This window comes from Trachypithecus francoisi, unplaced genomic scaffold (assembly GCF_009764315.1).
Source record: "Trachypithecus francoisi isolate TF-2019V2 unplaced genomic scaffold, Tfra_2.0 Lachesis_group15, whole genome shotgun sequence".
Taxonomy (NCBI): Eukaryota; Metazoa; Chordata; class Mammalia; order Primates; family Cercopithecidae; genus Trachypithecus; species Trachypithecus francoisi.
In genome coordinates this window covers 79,696,360-79,720,934 of record NW_022681460.1, presented here as the reverse complement: position 1 = coordinate 79,720,934, position 24,575 = coordinate 79,696,360, and the positions used below count along the sequence as shown (strand labels likewise).

The 24,575-nt window shown below is 40.3% G+C and overlaps 1 protein-coding gene across 2 annotated transcripts in view; it reads right to left on the bottom strand.

Moving 5' to 3' along the window:
• Positions 1-6,915: 6,915 nt before the first annotated feature.
• The window catches only part of IL22RA2 (interleukin 22 receptor subunit alpha 2), a 29,102-nt gene continuing 11,442 nt past the window's right edge, over positions 6,916-24,575 (bottom strand). The window contains exons 3-6 of one of the 2 annotated variants that reach the window (XM_033235336.1): positions 22,565-22,700; positions 19,185-19,363; positions 11,668-11,837; positions 8,050-8,863 (exon numbers count right to left, since the gene is read on the bottom strand). In XM_033235336.1, the coding sequence (XP_033091227.1) occupies positions 8,714-8,863; positions 11,668-11,837; positions 19,185-19,363; positions 22,565-22,700 (635 nt within the window). In that variant the 3' untranslated portion in view covers positions 8,050-8,713. Of the gene's footprint in view, positions 8,864-11,667; positions 11,838-19,184; positions 19,364-22,564; positions 22,701-24,575 lie in introns of both variants that reach the window. The other variant, XM_033235337.1, reaches the window with a different exon arrangement.

Genomic DNA, 24,575 nt, shown 5'->3' with positions numbered 1-24,575 from the left:
GCAGAAAGAAGGAAATAATAAAGATGAGAATAGAGATAAATCAAATAGAGAATAGAAAAGTGGTTAAAATTTTTCTGAAAAAAAATTTAACAAACCCATAGGCAGATTAAGAAAAAAAGAAAGAAGACAAATATGTAAAGTCAGAAATGAAAGTGGAAACATTACAACAGATGCCTCAGAAATAAAAAGGATCATAAGGGACTGACTATTGTGATCAATTATATGCCAGCAAATTTGATAACCTGTAGGAAATGAATACATTCTTAGACAAATACAACCTACCAAGGTTGAATCAGGAAGAAATAGAAAGTCTGAATATAATAATAAACAAAGAGATTACAGTAGTTATTAAAAACGTCCCAACAAAGCAAACCCAGGACCAGTTGATGGCTTTTAAAGCTGAATTCTACCAAACTCTCAAAGAAAAATGAACCCCAATATTTCTTAAACTCTTTCAAAAATAGAGCTGGAAGGAATACTCCCTAACACATTTTATGAAGCCAACATCATATCGATACCTAAGCCAGGCAAAGATACCACATAAAAAGAAAAGTACAGGTCAATAGCACTGATGCACATTGATGCAAAAATCCTTAATGAAATATTAGCAAATCAAATTTAACAATGCACCAAACATGTTATACCTCATGATCAAGTGGGATTTATCCCTGGCATGGGAGGCTGGTTGAGCATAGGCAAGTCAATCAGTGCAAGTCAATCAGTGTGATACATAACATTAACAGGTAGAAAGACCCAATCCACATGATCATATCAATAGATGCAGGGAAAGCATTTAACAAAGTTCAACATCCTTTTTCAATAAAAACTCTTAACAGTTTAGGTATAAGAAATTTCCTCAACATAATAAAGGCTATTTATGAAAAATCCACAGCTAGTATCATAATCAACGTGAAGAAACTCAAAGCTTTTTTTCTAAGATCTGGTAAAGGCAAGGATGTCCACTTTTTTATTCTACACAGTACCAAAAGTACTCTCAAGAAATAAAAAGTATTCAATCCAGAAAGAAAGAAGTAAAATTATCTCCATTTGCAGATGGCATGATCTTGTAAGTAGAGAACCCCAAAGACGCCACCAAAAAACTATTAGATCTAATACACGAATTCAGTAAAGTTGTAGGATACAAAGTCAACATGCAAAAGTCCATGGCATTTCCTTACACAAATAGTGACCCAGCTGAAAAAGAAATCAAGAAAACAATCCCATTTATGACGGTATCAAAAAAATACTTAGGAACAAATTTAACCAAGGTGGTAAAATAACTCTACATTGAAAATGATAAAACATTAATGAATGCAATTGGAGAGGACACAAATAAATGGAAAGATAGTCCATGCACATGGATGAGAAGAATGAATATTGTTAAAAATGTCCTATGCTATTTAAAGCAATATATAGTTGCAATGCAATCTTGATCAAAGTCTCAATGTCATTCTTGACAGAAATAGACAAAACAAATCCTAAAATTTGTATAAATCCAAAAAAGATCCTAAATAGTCAGAACAATCCTGAGAGGAAAAACTAAGTTGGAGATGTCACACTTTTTAATTTAAAATTATATTACAAAGCTATACTAATCAAAATAAAATGGTACTGGGAAAAAATGGACACATAGACCAGTGGAACAGAATAGGAAGCCCATAAATAAATCCAAACATGTATAGTCAACTAATTTTTGACAAGGACATGAAAAAGAAACAATGGAGGAAAGGACAGTCTCTTCAGTAAGTGGTGCTGGGAAAACTGGATTTCCATATGCAAAATAATAAAACTGGACTCTTACCCCATACCCAAAACAATTCAAAATGGATAAAAGGCCTAAACACTAGACCTTAAAGCAAAAAACTCTTAGGAAAAAACTTAGAGGAAAAACTCCTTTACAGTGGCCTTCGCAATGATTTCTTTTGTGTTTTGGATATCACGTCAAAAGCCCAGGCTACAACAGCAAAAATAGATAAGTGGGTCTACATCACACTAAAAAGCTCCTGCACAATAAATGAGACAGTCAACAAATAGAAAAGACAACTTACAGACTGGGGAAAATATTTGCACACTTTATATCAAATAAGGAGTTGATATCTAAGATTTATAAAGAACTCATACAAATCAATAACAAGAAAACATAACCCAGTAAAAAATGGACAAATGACTTGAATAGGCATTTCTCTAAAATGACATAAGAATGGACAGCAGATACTTTGGAAGTATTAGTTGAAAAAGTGTCCAACATTACTAATTATCAGAGAAATGAAATCAAAACCACTATGAGATACTACCTCTTAGCTGTTAGGATAGCTGTTATCAAAAGATAAAAGATAACAATGTTAATGAGGGGGAAAAAGGAAGCCTTGTTGCTATTAGTGGGAATGGAGATTGATGCAGCCATTATGTAAAATAATATGGAGGTTCCTAAAGAAATTAAAAATAGAACTACTATATGCAATTAATCTTCTGGTATATACCCAAAGGAAATAAAATTATTACCTCATGAAGATATCTGTACTCCTATGTTAACTGCAGCATTATTCACTATAGCCAAGATATGGAAACAACCTAGATGTCCTTCAATGAATAAACTATGGTATATACATACAATGGAATATTATTCAGCCTTTAAAAAGAGGAAAATGAGGAAATCTTGCCATTTTTCACAACATGGATTGACCTGGAGGACATTATACTAGGAGAAATAAGCCAGAGACACAAAGAAAACTATTGTATAATTTCACTTATATGTAGTATTCTCCCCAAAAGATCAAATATATAGAGAGAATGAAACAGAGTTACCAGTGCTGAAGTCTGGGAGGGGAGAATGGGGAGATCTAGGTAAAATGTTACAAAGTAGCAAATATATAGACTAAACAGGTCAAAAAATGTGATGTACAACAACATGTGGATTAAAATTAATAATAGTGTTATATACAGGATTTTTTTCTAAACTAAGTAGATTATAGTTGCTTGCCACAAGGGGAAACATGGTATATTAGCTCATTTTGCATTGCTATACAGGAATACCTGAGGCTAGGTGATTTATAAAGAAAAGAGATTGATTTGGCTCACCATTCTACAAACTGTACAAGAGGCTCATGGTTCCACACACGGCGGCTTCTGCTTCTGATGAAAGCTTCAGGAAGCTTTCAGTCATGGTGGTGGGTGAAGGGTAGCAGATGTGTCGCATGATGAAGGTGGGAGCAAGAGAGCAAGGGGTAAGTTCCCAGGCTGTTTAAGAATCAGCTTTCATGTGAACAAACAGAAAGAACCCATTCATTACTGCAAAGAGGACACCAAGCCATTCATGAAAGATCTGCCCCCAGGACCTAAACACCTCCGACCAAGCCTCACCTCCAGCACTGGGGATCACATTTCAACATGAGGTTTGGAGGGGACAAATTATATCAAATGGTAACTGAGAAGATGAATACATTGATTTGTTCCACTGTAGTAACCATTTTACTACACACATGCATCTTATAACATCACATTTTATACCTTAAATATACGCAATACAATCTTTTTTTTTTAAAGCTAGTTAGATATGGAACTTAGCAATGAGTGAATGTTTGCCAGTAATTGTGTAGACTTCAGAGCTCTTTCTAGTGAGTACAGATGGCCTCCAACTTACTATGGTTTGACTTAAGATTTTTTGACTTACGATGGATTCATCAGGATGTAACCTCATTGTAAGTTGAGGAGCATCCATATGTACCTCCGTTAATGCTGGATAAATAGATTCTTTGCCTTTTTTTTTTTTTTTTTTTTTGAGACGGAGTCGTGCTCTGTCACCAGGCTGGAGTGCAGTGGTGCGATCTTGGCTCTTTGCACCCTCTGCCTTCCAGGTTCAGGCAATTCTCCTGCCTCAGCCTCCTGAGTAGCTGGGACTAGAGTTGCGTGCCACCACACCCAGTTAATTTTTGTATTTTTAGTAAAGACAGGGTTTCACCATGTTGGCCCGATGGTCTCAATCTCTTAACCTCGTAATCCACCTGCCTCAGCCTCCCAACGTGCTGGGATTACAGGCATGAGCCACTGCACCTGGCCAACAAATAGGCTCTTTAAGGCACTGCTCTTCTTTGTCCCTGAGAGCAGACAGCCACCCACCACCTGACCAGCTGCCTTATCAGATCTCCCTGTCCCATGCTCTCTTATCTAACACTCACCCTTCAACATACAGGAAGAGGAGTCCCAGAGTTCAACAGGGCAAAACTGACATTTTAAAAAGAAATTTTAATTAAGAGACTAAAGGGAAATCTCTACAAAGGCTGAGAGGAAGTTCTAAAGGGTCTGATAGAAAGAGAATAAGCTGTGGAATTAGACAGATACGGTTTCCAGACCTTGGCAAATCTCTCAAACCATCAGAGGCTCACCTGTAAAGTAGAAACAATCATGACTACCTTGTAGGCAGTATGAAGAAATAGAAAACAGCGTACGTGCAAGTGTCACCTTGGGCAGGCCAAAGCCTAAACTTGCTGAGAAATATGCCTGAGGAAACGACCATCACTATATCCCCTCTCACAGCCAGTTTGCAGGATTGGGGTGAGACTATTTGTCACCATTTGCTTGCTCCTGTGAGCAGGCAGACCTTTAGCCAGACCCCTCAAAAGACAGGTGAGGGAGAACCCAGGGGCTTCAAATCCCTGTGAGGATGGCAAAGAGGGCCTCTCACATGCCAGAGCGTTATTCCAAGCAACTGGCAGTAGCCACAGCCCTGTCTTCACAGGGGAATGTAAGGACTGGGGGTGCTTAATCCTCACTAGGAGCTGTGTGTTCCCTGTTGAACCATTTCTCCAAATTTCCGTATTACATCTTGTGTGTCTATTGGAATCTTTCCTTCAGTCTCATTGGCACAAAAGAAGTTAGCTCTCTTCTGTTGCCCCCTCCCTCAAACAACTTTGATCTAACCCCAGGTGAAATAGGCTCATCTGCCTATCGGGTGTATTAGTCAGGGTTTCTTGAGGGACAGGACTGATAGGATAGATGTATACATGAAAGGGAGTTTATTAAGGAGTATTGACTCACACAGTCACAAAATGAAGTCCCACAATAGGCCGTGTGCAAGCTGAGGAGCAGGGAAGCCAGTCCGAGTCTCAAAACCTCAGAAGTGACAGTGCAGCCTTCAGTCTGTGGCTGAAGGCCTGAGAGCCCATGGCAAGCCACTGGTTTAAGTCCAGGAGTCCAAAAGCTGAAGAACTTGGAGTCTGATGTTCGAGGGCGGGAAGCATCCAGCATGGGAGAAAGGTGGAGGCCAGAAGGCTCAGCAAGTCTGTTCTTTCCATCTTCTTCTACCTGCTTTACTCTAGCTGCGCTGGCTGCTGCTCAGATGGTGCCCACCTAGGTTGAGGGTGGGTTTGCCTCTCCCAGTCACTGACTCAAATGTTAATCTCTATTGACAATACACTCGTAGACACATCCAGGAATAATACTTCAATCCAATCAAGTTGGCACTCAATATTAACCCTCACATAGGGCATCCTGGTTTTTCATGGTTTTATCTACTTGCCTCAACCTTTTTAGAGAAGACTCTAAAATTCTTTTTTGTCAGTATGGATATGTCTTTTTTCCATACCCAATTTTACTCCCTCTCTTCTTTTGAAGAAAATCTTGGACAGGACTTCTGGACTTAAGCACCAGCCAGGGAGAAGAAACAATACCTAGGAAGTGACACTCAGTTGGAGGAAGAATGATTATTCTAGAATTGCTCTCTGCTGTGGCACCAGAACTGCATGAGATCTGGTCTCTGCACATGTTGGTGTCTGCATCCCGGTAAAAAATGGCTCACTTTCCCACCCTTACCCACGGAGGAAGATGAGGCAGCCAGTTGTAAGAAATTACAAGAAAAGCCTCCCTCCTGATCTCCTGACCCACCCCTCTCATGCTCTCAGTGCTTCTACTCTTGCTTCATTAATTTATCCAGCAAATACTAATTGTCTAGTAGGTACCAAGTTCTGTTATAGATAATGAAGATATGGCTGTGGAAAAAGAACTAGAAACGTGCCTTTACATTCTAGTGGAAGAGTAGGAAGATAAACAATAAACAAGGTCAACAAGCAAACTATAGCATGCCAGGTGATTTAAGTGCCAGGAAGGAAACTGAGTGGTACAGATCATTGCAGAGGGTAGGTTGCAATTTTAAATTGAATACTGAAGTTAGCCTCACTGATAAGGCAGTCTTCCAGCAAAGATCTGACAGAGGTGAGGAAGTGAATCTGTGGAAACCTGGGGATATAGCCTTCCAGCAAATAGCAGGTGCAAAAATCCAGAAGCCTAAGGCATTTGTATTTGAGGGCAAACAAGGGGTCTGTGTGCTGGAGCAGAGTGAGCAAGGTGAGAATTAGAGAGTGAGGACGGAGAGATTATGAGGAAAGGAAACAGGTCATACAGCATCTTGGAGGCCATTATAAAGACTTTGGTTTTTACCTTTATGAGATGGGAAGCCATTGGTGGTTTTAGAGCAGGAAAGTGACATGATCTGATTTATGTTCCAAGGCTCATGCCGGCCGCCCTGTTAAGACAAAACTGGAAGGAGACAAGCAAATTGGGGACACCAGTGAGGTAGCCATAGTGACCATCCAGAGGAGATTTCTGGATGGCGGCCTGGAATAGGTAGTTCTGAAAAGTGTTGTATTTTGGAGGTAGATCAATAGAATTTATTGGTGCATTGAATATATACGATGTGAAAAAAAGCGGGGAGACAAAGATAACCTCAACGCTTTTGGCCTGAGCAGCTGTAAGGCTGGGATTGTATTTGATCACAGGGCAAGCTCAGTCGGGCTCAACACTGTTTGCTCCTTCCTAGTTGGAACTTCGTGTGGGCCTCAGATGTTTAACTGGAATTTCATCTGGCAGACGTAAACATTGTATTCTTCTTTTAAAAGCTCAAATAACAAATATTCTAAAATGTAAAGCAAAAAATTAAAGGATTTATTGAAATCGTGTGACAATATATCCCTAACACAATGAAGAAGATGACAATTATGATTTTCACATAGTATTTTGCACTTGCCTAAGCACAAAAGCAAAACCAGAGCAAGGCGAACAACATACAAACAAAATTTGATGATATCTAATAAGTTTCATGAAACAACCATAAATGAATTTTGTTTTATTAAATCAGGCTTCAGGACTACTGAATTGCATTCACTAAAATGCTGTTTGAAATTTTACTTACTCCCCACCCACCCCACTACTCTTTATTCATCGCCCTCCCCACAAGAGGACAAAAGGCAAAAAAGTTAGTAAGCAAGATATAAATAATAATTCAAAAACAGAGATCAAAGTAAATTTTTTTTTCAGTCTCTGCGTCTATGCTCAAATCAATGTTTTCTGAGCATACAGGAAAGCAAGGAAACCAATTCTCTAGCTCTTGCTCTGCCTCTTATTCTCCTCCAGCCCCCAATACATTTCTGAATATTTTTTAATCCATTTATCACTGAGTACTTGTATATAACCAGAAACCCTGACTATATTGTTAATCATACTTTGGAGCAATTTTCATGGGGAATTGTATAAATGTTCTCTGATATGTATCTCCTCACTAGAAAGACAACCTTAAACATAATAAAGACTTAGCCTGAAGTGAAGAAGGCAACTTTCTGTTGACCACACTGAGCCTTAGGTCACCAGATTTCTACTCAGGAGAGGCAGTGGGCAGGAGGGGCAAGTTTGGAGGGCTTTGTTTAGTTCTATAATCTCTGTAGGCACCCACCAACACCAGTCCTTCTCCTACTACCCACTGTGTGCTTCCAGCTTCAAGCTGAGTGCTCTGCATGGACCCCAGCAGTTCCCAATAAACCATCATTCATGGGATCCTCCTGTATAGAGATGAGGAAGGCACTACAAGCAAGACATGCTTGGCCAGAAGGGTTGAGTAATGAGGTCTCTTTTCTTCTTTGTCACTAAAAAAATTACATTTAATTTTGAGGATAAAGATAAATTATTCTAAGACAGGATTAAAAACTAAACAAAACAAAAACAAACGTAGAAAAGAAAACCTTAATACATCTTTTAAATGAGGGACAATTGTATAGAGTAGACTTCCTTGTTGTTAATAGTTTTAATTCAGATATCAATCTAGAAATCATAAGTTTTTTTCCCCAACACCTGTTCTTATTTACATAAAGTAGAATTTAAAACAAAATTTTGATTCATTAAGTAGAAATATTTAATAATAATAAATACATAAAAAGTATATTCATATAAAATAGAAATGCATGAAAAATATTCATCCATATAGAAATTTTAAATTGTCATAGCAATGTCAATTTAAGTGGCTCAAGAAGAAAGTGAAAACCGATTGCTTCAGGATTGCTTCAGTCTGTAACGCTATTTAAAAAAAATTATTTCAACATTTTCTTAAATACTCTTCATTGGTTGTTAAATTTTTATTTTGCTGTCTTAGAATGAAGGTTGTTATTAGGGATGTTACATTCAGAAATCAAGTTCCAAATTTCATAGAACCCTTTATTCTCTGCCTCATCTTTACATTTCAATTTTTTGGGGGAATGTCATTCAAATATAGTTTACAAATGAAATATGAAGGATGAAAGAATGGGTAAACAAAGAAGTCCTCAAGGTGTAACAGTGAATATTGCTTTAAGAAAATACAAAAACAACTTTAAATAAGATCCTTCAAACACGAGTCATCCCATTCTCAGGGAGCTTCAGAATTTCCACATTGCTGAGTGCCAAATTCCACAAGTCATGGAATTTCCACACATCTCTCTTCACTTCTCTGACTTCTTCTGTCTAACATGGGCTGATATATTTCAGCCACTACACAGTAGCTGGAATGTGGTGTTAGAGCTTCAATTTCAACAGCTCTGTGAGCCCCTTCATAAACCTTTTGCTCCTACACACGAGAGAAAATAATCAGTTGGTAAATGGCTGTCAGTAAGTCACAGTTGTATTTTTGTTTAAATTAACAAGTTGTACATGGTCACAGCAGTAGATGGGTTGTGGGGTTTCTTCCCAGACACACCCTTCTTTCCTAGAGTCCTAGGCCATAGCCTAGGTAAAGGTAAAGGGACAAGGCAAGTAGCTGTGTAGGTGCAACTTGACTTCTCCTTGAGGGCTGCTGGCTGGTTGACCCTGTGGTCAGAGTCTTCTTTTTAAGAATTTTGGGCCGGGCGCGGTGGCTCAAGCCTTTAATCCCAGCACTTTGGGAGGCCGAGACGGGCGGATCACGAGGTCAGGAGATCGAGACCCTCCTGGCTAACACGGTGAAACCCCGTCTCTACTAAAAAATACAAAAAACTAGCCGGGCGAGGTGGCGGGCGCCTGTGGTCCCAGCTACTCGGAGGCTGAGGCGTAAACCTGGGAGGCGGAGCTTGCAGTGAGCTGAGATCCGGCCACTGCACTCCAGCCCGGGCGACAGAGCAAGACTCTGTCTCAAAAAAAAAAAAAAGAATTTTGTTTGTTTTATGAGACACAGTTTCACTCCATCGCCCAGCCTGGAGTGCAGTGGCACTATCTTGACTCACAGCAACCTCTACCTCTCAGGTTCAAGGCATTCTCGTACCTCAGCCTACCAAGTAGCTGGGATAACAGACGCACACCACCACGCCAGGCTAATTTTTGTACTTTCAGTAGAGACGGAGTTTCACCATGTTGGCCAGGCAGGTCTTGAACTCCTGACCTCGAATGATCTGCCTGCCTCAGCCTCCCAAAGTGCTGGGATTACAGGCATGAGCCACCCCACTTGGCTTCTTTTTTTTTTTTTTTTTTTTTTTTTTGAGACGGAGTCTTGCTCTGTCGCCGGGGCTGGAGTGCAGTGGCCGATCTCAGCTCACTGCAAGCTCCGCCTCCCGGGTTCACGCCATTCTCCTGCCTCAGCCTCCCGAGTAGCGGGACTACAGACGCCCGCCACCTCGCCCGGCTAGTTTTTTGTATTTTTTTTAGTAGAGATGGGGTTTCACAGTGTTCGCCAGGATGGTCTCGATCTCCTGACCTCGTGATCCGCCCGTCTCGGCCTCCCAAAGTACTTGGCCTTCTTTTTTTTTTTTTTTTTTTTTTTTTTTTGTTGACGGAGTCTCGCTCTGTCGCCCAGGCTGGAGTGCAGTGGCCGGATCTCAGCTCACTGCAAGCTCCGCCTCCCGGGTTTACGCCATTCTCCTGCCTCAGCCTCCCAGAAGCTGGGACTACAGGCGCCCGCCACCTCGCCCGGCTAGTTTTTTTTTTTGTATTTTTAGTAGAGACGGGGTTTCACTGTGTTCGCCAGGATGGTCTCGATCTCCTGACCTCGTGATCCGCCCGTCTCGGCCTCCCAAAGTGCTGGGATTACAGGCTTGAGCCACCGCGCCCGGCCTTGGCCTTCTTTTTAAGAATTTGAAGTGTGCAGCGAGAATGGTGTGCAGCGAGATGAGCAGAGATAACTGCAGGCATGCAACTGTGGCCACAGAGAGACAGAAAGTCCAAGAGACAGAGCAGGATCCCTTAGAACTCACTTCTGTTTCCCTTCCCAGTCACCACTAAGCCTGCCGGCACTCCATGTCCTGCCTCTGTCCCTGAGATTGCTTGCCTATCTCCTAATAATCCCTCCCTCCTTTGTTTCTAAACAAGTTGGACTGTGGTTTCTGCTCCTTACAACAAAACCCTCTAATCTTAGATGACACCAAAAAAGGAACAAATTCAGTTATCCACCAAGTCCAGACAGAAGCACCGATGGTAGATTAGAATACCACAGAAAGGCCGGGCATGGTGGCTCATGTTTTTAGTGCCAGCAGTTTGGGAGGCCAAGGCAGGCGGATCAGTTGAGCTCAGGAATTTAAGACCAGCCCAGGCAACATGGCTAGAGCCTGTCCCTACTAAAAGTACAAAAAACAATAATTGGGTATGATGGCATGCACCTGTAGTCCCAGCTACTTGGGAGGCTGAGGTGGGAGGATCATCTGAGCCCAGGATGTTGAGGCTACTGTGAGCTGTGATTGCATCGCTACACTCCAGCGTGGATGACAGAGTCAGACAGACCCTGTGTCAAAAAAAAAAAAAACATAGCAAAACTGGCGCAAAAATAATCATGTGATTCAAAAGCTATTTTAAAATAAGGTGTGAGGCTGGACATAGTGGCTCATGCCTGCAATCCCAGTACTTTGGGAGACCAAGGCAGAAGGATTGGTTGAGGCCAGGAGTTTGAGACCAGCCTGGGCAACATAGTGAGATCTCGCCTCTACAAGAAAAAAAAAAAAAAAAAAGCTGGATGTGATGGTGCATGCTTATAGTCCCAGCTCCTCAGGAGGTTGAAGCAGGAGGATCACTTAAGCCCATATGTTAGAGGCTACAGTGAGCTATGATCACCACTGTACTCCAGCCTGGGTGACAGAGTGAGACCTGGTCTAAAAATAAATAAATAAGGTGTGCAAAGCCCATAAAAATGATTATTTGTGGCAGTCACATGGAATTAAATACTGTTAATACCAATCTTTAGATATGCAGGGAAAACCGTGGAGACAAACCGAAGGATGGAAAGGGCACACACACATTGATGGTGATGCCAGCACCAACGGTGGATCAATACTGGTTAAGAGTAAGAAGAAATTAAAGATAAGGAAAAATAAGAGGAGGCAGAGTAGCAGAAGAGAGCATCTCATATGACCAAAATATTGGTTAAATAAACAAAAGAAAAAACACTAAATATATCTATTCATCTGAACTTACCTTTTCTAGTGAATTGTTTATTATAAAAACTCGGTATACTAGTTCATAGTAATCTTCTATAGATATATTTTTTTCCTTTTGGTATCTATATGGTAAATTTGGAGCATGGAGAATTATCAACAAAGATCCATTGACTTGGGTTATATTCATGACTGGAGGATCTATTTTTGCTGGAGAAAAAAACGTAAAAATTTGACAAATCATCAAATGAATGTATTATATACAGATACATTATGTATAATGACAAATCAGCTTGGTGGGAGGATCACCTGAGCCCAGGGAGGCTGAGGTTGCAGTGAGCTATGATCATGCCACTGCACTACAGCCTGTGCGGCATAGTGAGACCCACATCAAAAAACAAAAACAAAAAGAAAAAAGAAAATTGCACATGTATTTGAATCTCAAACCTTTATAAATTTAGGGGGTGTTAGATTCTTAGCAGAGTAAAGACGAAACATACAAATTACTTTCCTCAGTTTATTGGAAGGGCTTTCTTAGTCCGCCTTTTGTTTGTTTGGTTGGTTGGTTGCTTTGGGGTTTTTGTTGAGACAGGATCTCGTTATGTTGCCCAGACTGGTCTCTAACTCCTATACTCAAGTGAGTCTCCTTCAACTTCCTGAGTAGCTGAGATTACAGGTGTATGCCACCACACCCAGGCTAGTCTGACTTTTTATTGACAGTGTAGCCCTTGGAGGTTCTAAGATTTTTGTGGGGGTATTAGTTATAACTCCCTGCCTTGTGCTGGCCTAAAACCTTGTCTTTTGTCCTGGGAGTGGCTGTTACCACTGAGGGTCTAGTTACCACATCCAGCAAATGCCCTCAGGGCAGCTGGGTCACTATGTTGATCCTCTGGTTCCCCTTTGATTTCCATGTACTTTGTTTTGACCCCCCGAGGATTCCCTTTATTTTCATTATTGCCCCTCTGTGGAGTTTGGAGAATGTGTTTTATTTTATCCAGAATTTCTAAGTGTTTTAGAAGAAGAGACTTTCCTACTCCCAGGCTACTTAATTTGGAACCAAAAGTTTTTAAACCACTTTCCAACTATATTGGAATAATGTGATAGTTAACTTTAAATACACATGTCTCTTTTGTAGTCAGGCACATATTTCAGGCATTGGCCTATCAGTGAGTCAGCTGCAGACATCACAGGGCTCCTGACTTATGATCTGTGATGCTAGATTTCTTGACCCATTCACTGATTGTGATTGTATTACAAGACCAAGTCAAGATTATTTGACCTCATAGCACTTTACTCGTTAACAGCTTTCTCCTTGAAATATTACCTTCCCACACTATTCATGAATGTATCAGCCCACAGATTTCCTCCTACCTCTTTGGCTATTCCTTCTTAGTCTTCTTCTAAGATTTTTCTTACTCAGGCATCAATATCTGATCTTACTCAGCCCTCAATGTCTGGTCTTACTCAAAACTGCCTCTCACTCACTGCTCTCTCCCTAGGCAATCCTATCAATGCCCACTGTACTGTATGCATGAAATGACTCACAAATTTTTGTCTCTAATAGACTTTACCTTTGAGTCTTGGATCTGAAGAGATTGTCCCTTGGATCTCTCAAAAGCATCTTAAACTTAACATATTCAAAACCAAACTCATAATCTCTATTACCTTGCATCCCACCAAACTAGTCTTTTTCATCAAACTCCATCAAAAACATCTCACCCATTCAGCTAATTATGCATGCAAGAAAATTAGAGGTAGTCTTTGACATGTTCTCTTCACCATTATATCCAATCTATCACCTGGTCCTGCCAATTTTTCTTACTAAATGTCCCTCCAGGAATAAATTTTCTCTAGTCCTTTTCATCAGCCAAATTCTGTCTCCTGTGGACTATTATTAGTAACCTACTACTTCACTTATCCGCATCCAACCTGTTCCTCCAAATATAGTCAAAATGACCTTTCCTATACACAAGTCTGATCATATGGCTCCTGAGTAAAATTACTTTTTTCTGGAGGAAGTCACAACTCTTTAAAAAATTATTGTACCTGCCCTACCTTTCCAGTCTCACTTCATTACGGACCCCTTCCTGCATGCTCTTCTTCAATATACTGCTTGTCTTTCAGTCTCTTGCATTTGCTATGCCAGACGGCCTTTGCAAATGCTGTTCCATTGCTTGGAATGCTCTGTTCTTTGCCTCAAGTGATCCTCCACCTCGGCCTCCCAAAGCGCTGGGATTACAGGCATGGAGCCAGCGCACCTGGCTTTCACATCTACTTTTAATCCAAGCAATTCTAGGGTCAAATAATACTGAAATCTCACTAAGTATCAAATGCTGCTTTTAACTGAAGAAAGTTTATTTTGTTTTATTTTTAAAATATTGCTTTGTCTCTAGATAGAAACCATAAATCATAACTTCTTAATCTAAGATAACATCCTGCTGCTCAAAAACAGGTGTCAGAGGAGCCAATGCATGCAGCTGGCTCATTAGTCTATATCACAGATGCCAGGAACATGCTGTCCCGAGGACCTAGAAACATGTTTTTTGAAATATGTCCTTCAAAGTTCTTAGGAGCTGTGGTAAGAGAGTGCAAAGCTGGGGGTGAGGAGGCAGCCGAATGGGTGATTCTCTCACTACTGCATCAACAAGAGTAGTAGCTATAGACTGGGTTTCTTACTCTTCTACTAAGAGGCCTGAAATCAAATGACTTTTTAAAGGACCCAGTCTAAAGTTTTTTTCGGCCGGGCGCGGTGGCTCAAGCCTGTAATCCCAGCACTTTGGGAGGCCGAGACGGGCGGATCACGAGGTCAGGAGATGGAGACCATCCTGGCTAACACGGTGAAACCCCGTCTCTACTAAAATATACAAAAAATTAGCCGGGCGAGATGGCGGGCGCCTGTAGTCCCAGCTACTCGGGAGGCTGAGGCGAGAGAATGGCGTAAACCCGGGAGGCGGAGCTTGCAGTGAGCTGAGATCCGGCCACGGCACTCCAGCCTGGGCGACAGAGCGAGACTCCATCTCAAAAAAAAAAAAAATAAATAAATAAATAAATAAATAAATAAATAAAGTTTTTTTCTTTTCTTTTCTTTTCTGATTCTTTTAGGGAGAATGGTCATACAGAAAACACACAAACCCTTCTTAACTCAATACTATCCCAATTTAAATAGAATTGAGCTAATTCTGTGTCAACGTCTTTGGCTATTCTTACCTGACTGGCCTAATGGCTTAGACTGAAGGAAGCTCTGTTTGATAAGTTAATTTGAATGTGACCCTATTTCTAGGCTTGAATATAATAATCAAACTGATCTGTGAATTCCCTTCACTGCTGTTCATCAGTTTAGTCATGAAATCTCCTTTTCCTCAACTAGAGAATTACTGGTTGAGTGTATTGGCCTTGAATTTCAATGTATCCAAGAAACAACGTGAGAGTTACCATGAATTAGTTTGCTCAACTCTATTCCACCCTCTTGCTAATTAGAGAGTTGGGGGGAAATACATCTAGCATTTTGGACATGATCCAATTAATTTGGATCTAATTGGACCTTGCACCAGTTAGAAGAGGTGTATAGATGGATCCCTAAGTACTACGATACAGAATGTGAATATTTCTGTGGCCATATGAATGCAAAGCAAAAGGCTCATACTGAAAGGCAGTCTTAAAAAATCTAGGTGGTTAGAGAATTGTAAGGAACCCGTAATAGACAAAACAATCTTGAAAAAGACATACAAAGAGGAGGGCTCACCCTTCCCAATTTCAAAGCTTACTACAAAGCAACAATAATCAAAATAGTGTGGTATGGGCACAATGATAAATGTATAGATCAATAGAATAGAATTGAAAGTCTGGAAATAAACCATGCTTCTATGGTCTATCGATTTTCAACAAGTGTGCCAAGAACACTCAATGGGGATAATTTTCAACAAAAGGTGCTGGGACAACTGGATAGTCATATGTCAAAGAATAATGTTGGACCCTTACCTCACACCATATACAAAAATTAACTCAAAGTGAATCAGACTTAAATGTAAGACATAAAACTATAAAACTCTTAGAAGAAAATATTAGGTAAATCTTCCTGATTTTGGATTTGGCAAAGGATTCTTAGATATGACACCAAAAGCACAAGCAACAAAAGAAGAAATAGATAAGTTGGATTTCATCAAAGTTTAAAATTTGGTATCAAGTGATACCATCAAGAAAGTAAAAAAGACAACCCACAAAATGGGAAGAGCTAGCTGAGAATCATATATCTGATAAGACATTGGTATGCAGAATATATAAAAACTCTTACAACTCAAAAATCAAAAGATACAATTGCATTTTTAAATGGGCAAAGGACCTCAATGTACAATTCTCTAGATAAGATACAAAATAGCCAATACACATAAAAAAGAAGCTCAACATCATTAATTAGCAGGTAAATGCAAATACAAACCACATGAGATACCATTTTATACCCATTAGGATGGCTATAGTCAAAAAAGATTGGTAAAAATGTGGAAAAATCAAAACTCTCATATATTGCTGATGGGAATGTAAAATAGTGCAGATGCTTTGAAAACAGTCTGGCATTTCCTCAAATGATTAAACATAGAGTTACTCTGAGACCCAACAATTCCACTCCTAGGTATATATCGAAGAGAAATATGTATGCCCAGCTGTGCGTGGTGTCGCATGCCTGATAGTCCTTGCTACTTGGGAGGCTGAGGTGGAAGGATTGCTGGAACCCAGGGGTTCAAGACTAAAGTGAGCTATGATTGTGCCACTGCACTCCAGCCTAGGTGACAGAGTAGGATCCTGTCTCTCAAAAAAAAAAAACAAACAAGAAAAAAAACAAAAAAACTCCCACACAAAAATTTTTACATGACTGTTTATAGCAGCATTATTCATAATGGCCAAAAAGTAGAAACTACCCAAATGTCTATCAACTGAGGAATAGATAAATAATATGTGGTATATCCATATAATGTACTATTATTTGGCCACAAAAAGGAATGAAGTACTGATACATACTACAATCTGAATGAACTTTGAAAACATGTTAAGTGAAAGAAGCTGGCCAAAAAAAAAATCATGTATTTTATGAGTCTATCCAGAACAGGGAACTCTATAGAGACAGAAAGATTAATAGTTGCCAGGGCTGAGGGCTAGGGGAATGGCAAGACTGGAAGGTGATAGCCAAAGGGTATGGAGTTGCTTTTTGGGGTGATAAAAATGTTCTAAAATTGACTGTGAATGATGGTGGTACATATTTGTGAATATAGTAAAAACCATTAAACTGTATGCTATATGCTTAAAGTATAAGCTGTGTGTATTATACCTCAATAAGGCTGTTTAAAAAAATCTAAGTGGATGCAGTGACAATCTATTTCCCCAGTGTCCTATAGTTGCTCTATGGGCTCTTGAACAAAATAATTACATGATGGAGGATATATATAGACTTAACAATATGGATCTCCTCTTATCAAATTTGGTCTGACCTTCAGAGTGTCATTGCAGAGTGATCTTCCTTTCCAGGAAGGATGATCAATGTTGAACCCCTAGTATAGTGCTATATTCCAGGGGCTCTCATCTTCCATCTCGTTGCAGGTAGGTTTTTTTTGTTCCCTTCCAAAACGGAGGGGGCAAGAGACACTGGTTATAGTTTTTCTTTACTGCTGGGTATAGATTCTGGTAACAGATTCTGTTTATAGATTTTTATTTACTGCTTCAATGCTTTTATCAGCAGACCCCTCACCACTCCTGGGACCACACATACACCCGTAGATGTAGTCAATGCCATATTCATGAGCATAGTACTCCACAATATATTGCTTATGACAAAGAACTTAAGTTAATGTGAAAGGAGTGAAGTAAGGTCTCAAGACCCACAGGACAAATATATGTCATATAATGTCATATATTTGTCACTCAGAAATCCATGACTCTATAGGAAGGTGAAATGGATAATTGAAAACTCAATTTGAGAGATGTCTTGTGAATTGGCATATGAATTGGTAAATGCTCCAATTGGTAAATGCTTCGCTAAGCCTGGGGCTAATATATGGTGCTATTTCTTCCATAGACAGAATTCACTGGTCTAGGATACAAGAAGTGGAAGTGAGAGGGGCAACTCTGACTGTTACCCATAGAGAACAACTCATGACATGTTTTTGTTTCCCATATGCTTGGCCTTGAATTCTTCTGGTTTATAACAAAAATGGTTTCCAAAAATTGGAAGTTGAGGCTCTTGCCTGACCATTTGGAGCTCCTTGTGCCATTTAGCTAACAAAAAGAAAATGAGGTTCTTATATTGTCTGGGGTGATTTATTCTGATTTTCAAGGCATAATACAGTAATAAATACATTGGGGTCAGGTGGAAGAATTCTTGGTAGGCTCTGGTGTACCTCTTAGAGCTTCTCTATTCAGCTCTAAAAATAATATAAGGTTAGGTCAAGCTGAGATAGGAAACACCAAAAGGACTGAAACTCCTCATGGATAAAAAGCTGAAGTGCTTAAAAGAAGGTGAATGTTGAGTTTATAATGAGAGAAGAAGTCATAAATATTAACTACAGCTTCATGACTAGTTGCAATTATGAGGACTGTGGTAAATATCTTTATTTTCTTTCTTGTTCTATTTATGCACATCTTTATATCTATACATTAAACCCCTTCTCTCTCTCTTTTTCTTTTCCCTACTATTTTAGCCAATGTCTGTTGGTAATGGTTCATTTTATCACCTATATCTTAGATTATGTTATTCTATGATTGTGACTAAACTAAAAGAGGAATAAATATCATTCAGGATGGATACTGAGAAAGCACTTTTGGTCTGCCTTTTTGGGGAGGTGAGACTAAAAGTCTAATTTCCTCAACAGAAAATTCTTCTAATGAGTATTTTCATGAACTTAACCCTCATGTTTGGGGAAGGACTAGGGCACTATGACAAATTCTGCTGTCTAAAAATACTTTTCTGGGGGCTGGGCATGGTGACTCACACCCATAATCCCAGCACTTTGGGAGGCCAAAGGGGGCGGATCACCTGAGGTCAGGAGTTTGAGACCAGCCTGACCAACATGGTGAAACCTCGTCTCTACTAAAAATACAAAAATTAGCCAGGGATAGTGGCACATGCTTGTAATCCTAGCTACTTGGGAAACTGAGGTCGGAGAATCGCTTGAACCCGGGAGGCAGAGGTTGCAGTGAGCCAAGATCGTGCCACTGCACTCCAGCCTGGGTGACAAAGCAAGACCCTGACACACACACACACCACACACACACACACACACACACACACACACACAGAGGCTCTGCAGTCAGATGCAGTAAATGTGAACCCTGACTTGTATAATACAGGTCATGAGACTGGACCAATGACTAAAGCCTCTACATCTTGATGTTCTGGGCTAGAAAATTAGGATAATAAAAGCTATCTCCTAGAGTTGTTCTGAGAATTAGACCAAATGAGATAACTATGTAGAGCCCTCAGCAAAGCAAAAGGCCTAGTCACTAGCCGTGCTCTGGGAGGGCTGTCCAAAAGCAGGAAGAACAAGGGCAAAGAAACTCCATGGAACTCACTTTCCCACCAGGGAGTGAACCGCGGCGTCATGCTCCAGTCTGAGTAGCTCCCAGCCGAGGCTGCCCTCACCCTCCCGTAATAAGGTTCCTGTATGTCTGAGGTTTCACTGGTAAGGTCACAAAAGAGTTCTTGAGTACCCCAACAGTCTTCTTTATTTTTCCATTGTCTCTGTCCATATCTGTAGCAGGGAAAAGGCAAAGATCTGAGTTTCTTTTCTCCACTCAAGGAGTCTTCAATATTTTCAGACTAATAATTCTTTATACCTGATTCTAGTATCAATATCACCATGATAGCTTATGGCTACTCTTCAGAATCTTTAAAAAAATTCCTTCTTATTAACTGTCTCAGTCCATTTTCTGTTGCTATAACTGAATACCCGAGACTGGGTAATTTATAAAGAAAAGGAATTTATTTCTTACAGTTTCGGAGGCTAGGAAGTCTAATGTCTAAGAGCCACATCTGGTGAGGGCCTTCTTGCTGGTGGGGACTCTCTGCAGAGATTTAAGGTGGCAGAGGACATCATAGGGATTCAAGAGAGATGGCCTTAAATACATATATATAAAAAAACAGAAAAACAGACCGACTTTTCTTATAACTAGCCCACTTCCTCAATAACACTTTAATTCATTAATCCATCAATGGATGAATCCATTCATGGGGGCAGAATCCTCATGACCCAATCACCTCCCCAAAGTCCCACCTCTCAACATTGCTGCATTAGGATCAAGTTTCCAACACATGAGCTTTTGGGGGACACATAGAAGCCACAGCATTACCTAAAGTGCTGTCTTGCTGGAAGATAAACATCTCTGACACTTTCTGTATCACTAACATAAGGGTTTTAACTTATTTTTTAATACTTGGCATAATGTTCTTTCAGGTGTGTGGACTGACTTCCATTTTTGAATACTCACTCTCCACATCCTTAATGCTCTGTGGTTTTGAGTGTTTGTGGTTTTTCTTTACTTCTCATCAGCTCGCTATTGAGTAATGTGGCTGCTTCTGAGAAGTTGCTACCACTTTTCATCTCAGGTGCTGCTTACCCAACATACATGATTAATCTCTTTATTGAAAATTGACGGGAACTTTTAGTGAGGACTATATATGGAGCCCTGTAATTAGGGGTTGGGAGAGGGGGAGTGAAACCCATGAAAAAAGGTAGTGAGGCAAGAGGCAGAGAGGTTGACTCAGCCTGAGGCCACAGGATGGTGTAATAGTCAAACAGAAGATTCATGCTTTGTTTCCTTACCTGCCATAAATCAGACCAATGCAACAAAGTGATGGTGGGGAACAGAGAAGGAATTGGAGTCTGGGGAGAAAGGTTTCCCAAATTATTTATTGAAAGACTTGAAATCTAACTTTCTAGACACATAATAAGGAAGATTGACAGTATCTGTACTCAGTAATCTACATGGTGATAGCAATTTCATTCTATCACAATTAAAGCAGTACCACAACATGTATTGAGTATACTTTGATGTTTCAAAATTATTATTTATTTATAATAAGTCCTTAACTTAGCTGTAATGACTGACTTCTCTTTTAACATAATATTTCATTGTTTATCCCATTCTAAATGTAAGGGATATAACAGTACTATAATCCATGAACTGGATACACCAAAGTGAAAGTTTTCAAAATTATAAATTTGTCTTGTGCTGTTGAAAATCCCATAGAGACAGGAATGGATTCAGGTATTCTGGGGTCTGAAATTTATATAATCTTGGTCCATTTAGTGTTTCTATAACAGAACACGTGAGGCTAGGTAATTGATAAGGAAAAGAGGTTTATTTAGCCCATGTTCAGCAGCCTGGGAAGTTACAAGAAGTGTGCTGCCAGCATCCACTTGGCTTCTGGTGAGAGCTTTTCATGTTGCATAAGAACATGCTGGAGAAGGTCCATGGGGAAAACAGATCGCGTGAAGAGGCCAAACTCAAGGGGCATCCTGGCTTTACAACAACCACTCTGATAGAAACATTTCCATGACAAATTCAGTCTTGCAAGAGTGAGAACTCACTCAACTGCAGCAATGATGGTACCAAGCCATTCATGAGCACTCCATCCCCATGATCCAAACACCTCCTACGAGGCTCCACTTCCAACATCACCACACTAGGGATCAAATTTCAACATGAATTTTGGTGGAGACAAACTCAAACCATAGCAGCTTGGGAGTCCCCTTTAAGAAAAGATTTATAAATATACAATCCTTGCATGAGGTCCTGAAGTTTAATCTTCATTAGATTCATGGTAAAACAGTTTCTAATCTTCTTAGTACTTTAGTCCACAAATAGGTTCACTTTTGACCTATTTATACTGCTCAAGGGGAAGTATAAAAAGAGTACCAATCTTTACTTCCTACATGCTGAAAGTATCTCCAGCTATGCACAAATCTACTTTTGTAATGAATAAATGAGCATTGTAAAGATTTGCAGATTTTACAATCATTACATAAGCTATGTAGAGAGAAGTAACAGTGGTTAAAGATGGAAATGCTTCTGGGGATATTCCTTCTGAAAATAATTAGAGGGAAAATCTGACCTAGGACCTACCCCATGCTGGAGAGACATGGATGAATTTATGGGATAAAAATTGCTATTTTGGCCATAGCTGCATTTGATTTTCTGAATTTCTAGTGAAAAACCATGAAAGTTAAACTGTAATATCTCCTGTCTCACTGTCAGGAGACAGGATTGAGCCTCAACCCCCCCTTGTGCCCCAAAAATATATGAGGGGAAAAACCTGACATTTTCAAATCAGGAATATTTGTTTCCAAGCCTTGAGCCAGGAAAGGTGTAGATTATATTTGAGTTTTGGCAATGATCCAGTAGGGGTAGCCTGAGGATCACACGAGAGGAACATGCAGCAGCGTGTTCCAGTTTGTGTTCATGCTCGCGAGACTCATTAGTTTTTGAAAAGAATTTTCTAAATTGTAAATCCACTCTGAAAGTGACTTTTAAATTAAAAACTTATTTTACACACTCACCTCCATGTTTGCCACAACTTCTTTTTCAACTATCAATAGTTTCATTCACTGAGTACTTTTTATGTGCTAAATAAGTTGCTTCCAACATTCGCTTGACAAATCTGTATTGAGAATCCACCATGTGCCAGGCTCTACTATGGAGGCGAAGGCTGAGCCTATGAGGTCTTGGTGCAGGTCTAGGGCTGAAGTATCTGCCCAATGCACTGCATACCATCATGCATTTTGAGTCCCCAGGCAGCCTGCAGGGGAGACAAGTCACTGCTATCCTGACCTTGGTTTCTTCTCGACCCCTCTGAAATGGAGAAAAAGCTCGGATACTAACACTCCATTGCATTCTAGAACATGTTATCCTAGTGCCATCTCTGTCAGCTGAAGGAGACTCAATTTACTTACATTTTGTACTGCACAAAATAGACACTGCTGTTGCCAGTAAGTGCCCTCCCAGGCTGCCACTGCAAAATGTTGTGAAAATTTCGGGACTGAAATTGTACCCTCTGAGGCTTCAGAGACTCATGTGCTGGCTGAGTTCCTAAGATAATAAGAGAAGGAAGAACATTGAACGTTGCTAGGAGCACTGTTGTTCCCAGCAGTAGTTTTCAATGGAATAGCTGCATCAGGATTCCGTAAAGCAGTTGCTCTATGTGCAGATAGTAGAGGTGGAGCCCAGAAATCAACATTTTGAATCTTCAATGCAATTTTGATACACGCTAAAGTCTCAGAATGATGAGTTCCAGATCATAAACATGTACATGCTATCTTCCCACCCTATTTCCCAGGCTGTGGGGGAAGTAAATTGCAGTAAAAAAAAAAAAAATTGCTATTATTTTATCCCCAAATAGTGATGGAATATAATGACTGAGATAAAGGACCCACACTGAGACCAACAACCATCTTCTTAGGAACCACTATATTGGTACTACTCAAGCAAAATTTGCTAGGGACCAATTCTGGCTCCAGGATCTCAGCCCAGCACTCAGTCCCTCCTTTCACAGGTTCTTGTTCAATCTCTGGGTCCTGCTTCCAAGTAGGTCTGCCTTTGCTGTCCCACTCTTGAATGGCTGTATTTACCTGCCTACATCCTGGCTCCAAGTATCCAAGCATAATCCCTCAGATGAAATGGCCATGCTAATGAGGAAAACAGACCAAGACCCTGCTGGGGGGCTAGTGTTTCTGAGACTAATCATGGCAGGGGATGGGATAATTTTGCACTGGCATGACTTGTGCTTTCTTCCTCGAATCATGCAACATAGGTGCTACAACCTCACTTGCCTTTAGTCACATGGAGGCAAGAGAACTTTGGCAAAATTCTGTTTGGGGTTCAAGGTTTCTTATAAGGGATAAGAAGTTGGGCAGAAGAAGGAGGAGTCAGGAAGCGTATCTTTTTTTTTTTTTAGATGGAGTTTCACTCATCGCCCTGGCTGGAGTGCAGTGGCGTGATCTCAGCTCACTGCAACCTCTGCCCCCTGGATTCAAGTGATTCTCCTGCCTCAGCCTCCCGAGTAGCTGGGATTACAGGTGCCCACCACCACGCCCGGCTAATTTTTTTGTATTTTTAGTAGAGACGGGGTTTCACCGTATTGGGCAGGCTAGTCTTGAACTGCTGACCTCAAGTGATCCGCCCGCCTCGACCTCCCAAAATGCTGGGATTACAGGTGTGAGCCACTGCACCGGGCCAGGGAGCATATCTTTTGTTTTCTCCCTGACCTCATCTTCTGTCACCCCAACCCCTGTGTTTGCAGTGTTGTCTCCTTCACTTGCTCCACCATGACCCTGATGACTCTACCTTAGGGCCTCTGCACTGGCCCTTCCCTTTTCCTGGTCTGCCTTCCCCTGGATTTCACATGGTTCATTTCACCACCTCCTTCAAGTCTTTGCTCGTTTGTATCACATTATTGAGATGGTTAAAAAAATACTCCCAAGCCCATGGTCTCAGCTCTGAACTTTCAAGATTTGTTATTTTCAAATGAACAAGACTATTTCCTCAGGCCTTTCTTCTTACTAACCAAATAGTATGAATACTGTTATTTGCTTTTTAATTTGTTTTCACTTTTATTGTTTGGACTACCATCAGTGCATCAAATGGTGTTGTGTTCTTGGAAAGAGTCTACAGCCACAATTGATTTTGCTCACAAAAATCACTGCCTGATCAATCATCTTTAGAACATAAAAATTCCAGGAGTTTTCAGGAGATGATAGGCACGATTTCCAGAAGGCCTGCCTAGAATTGATTTGCTAACATGAAGATAGATGGCTTAATGCCCTTTATCTCTCTGTCTATGGATTTCTTCTCTCATTTTTGTAACATCAGTGCTACCACCACCAACAGTAACAACACTGGCCTAGGCACTGAGGGACTTTTATCTGCATTCACTCATTTAATTTACCCAGCTCTTCTATGAGGAAA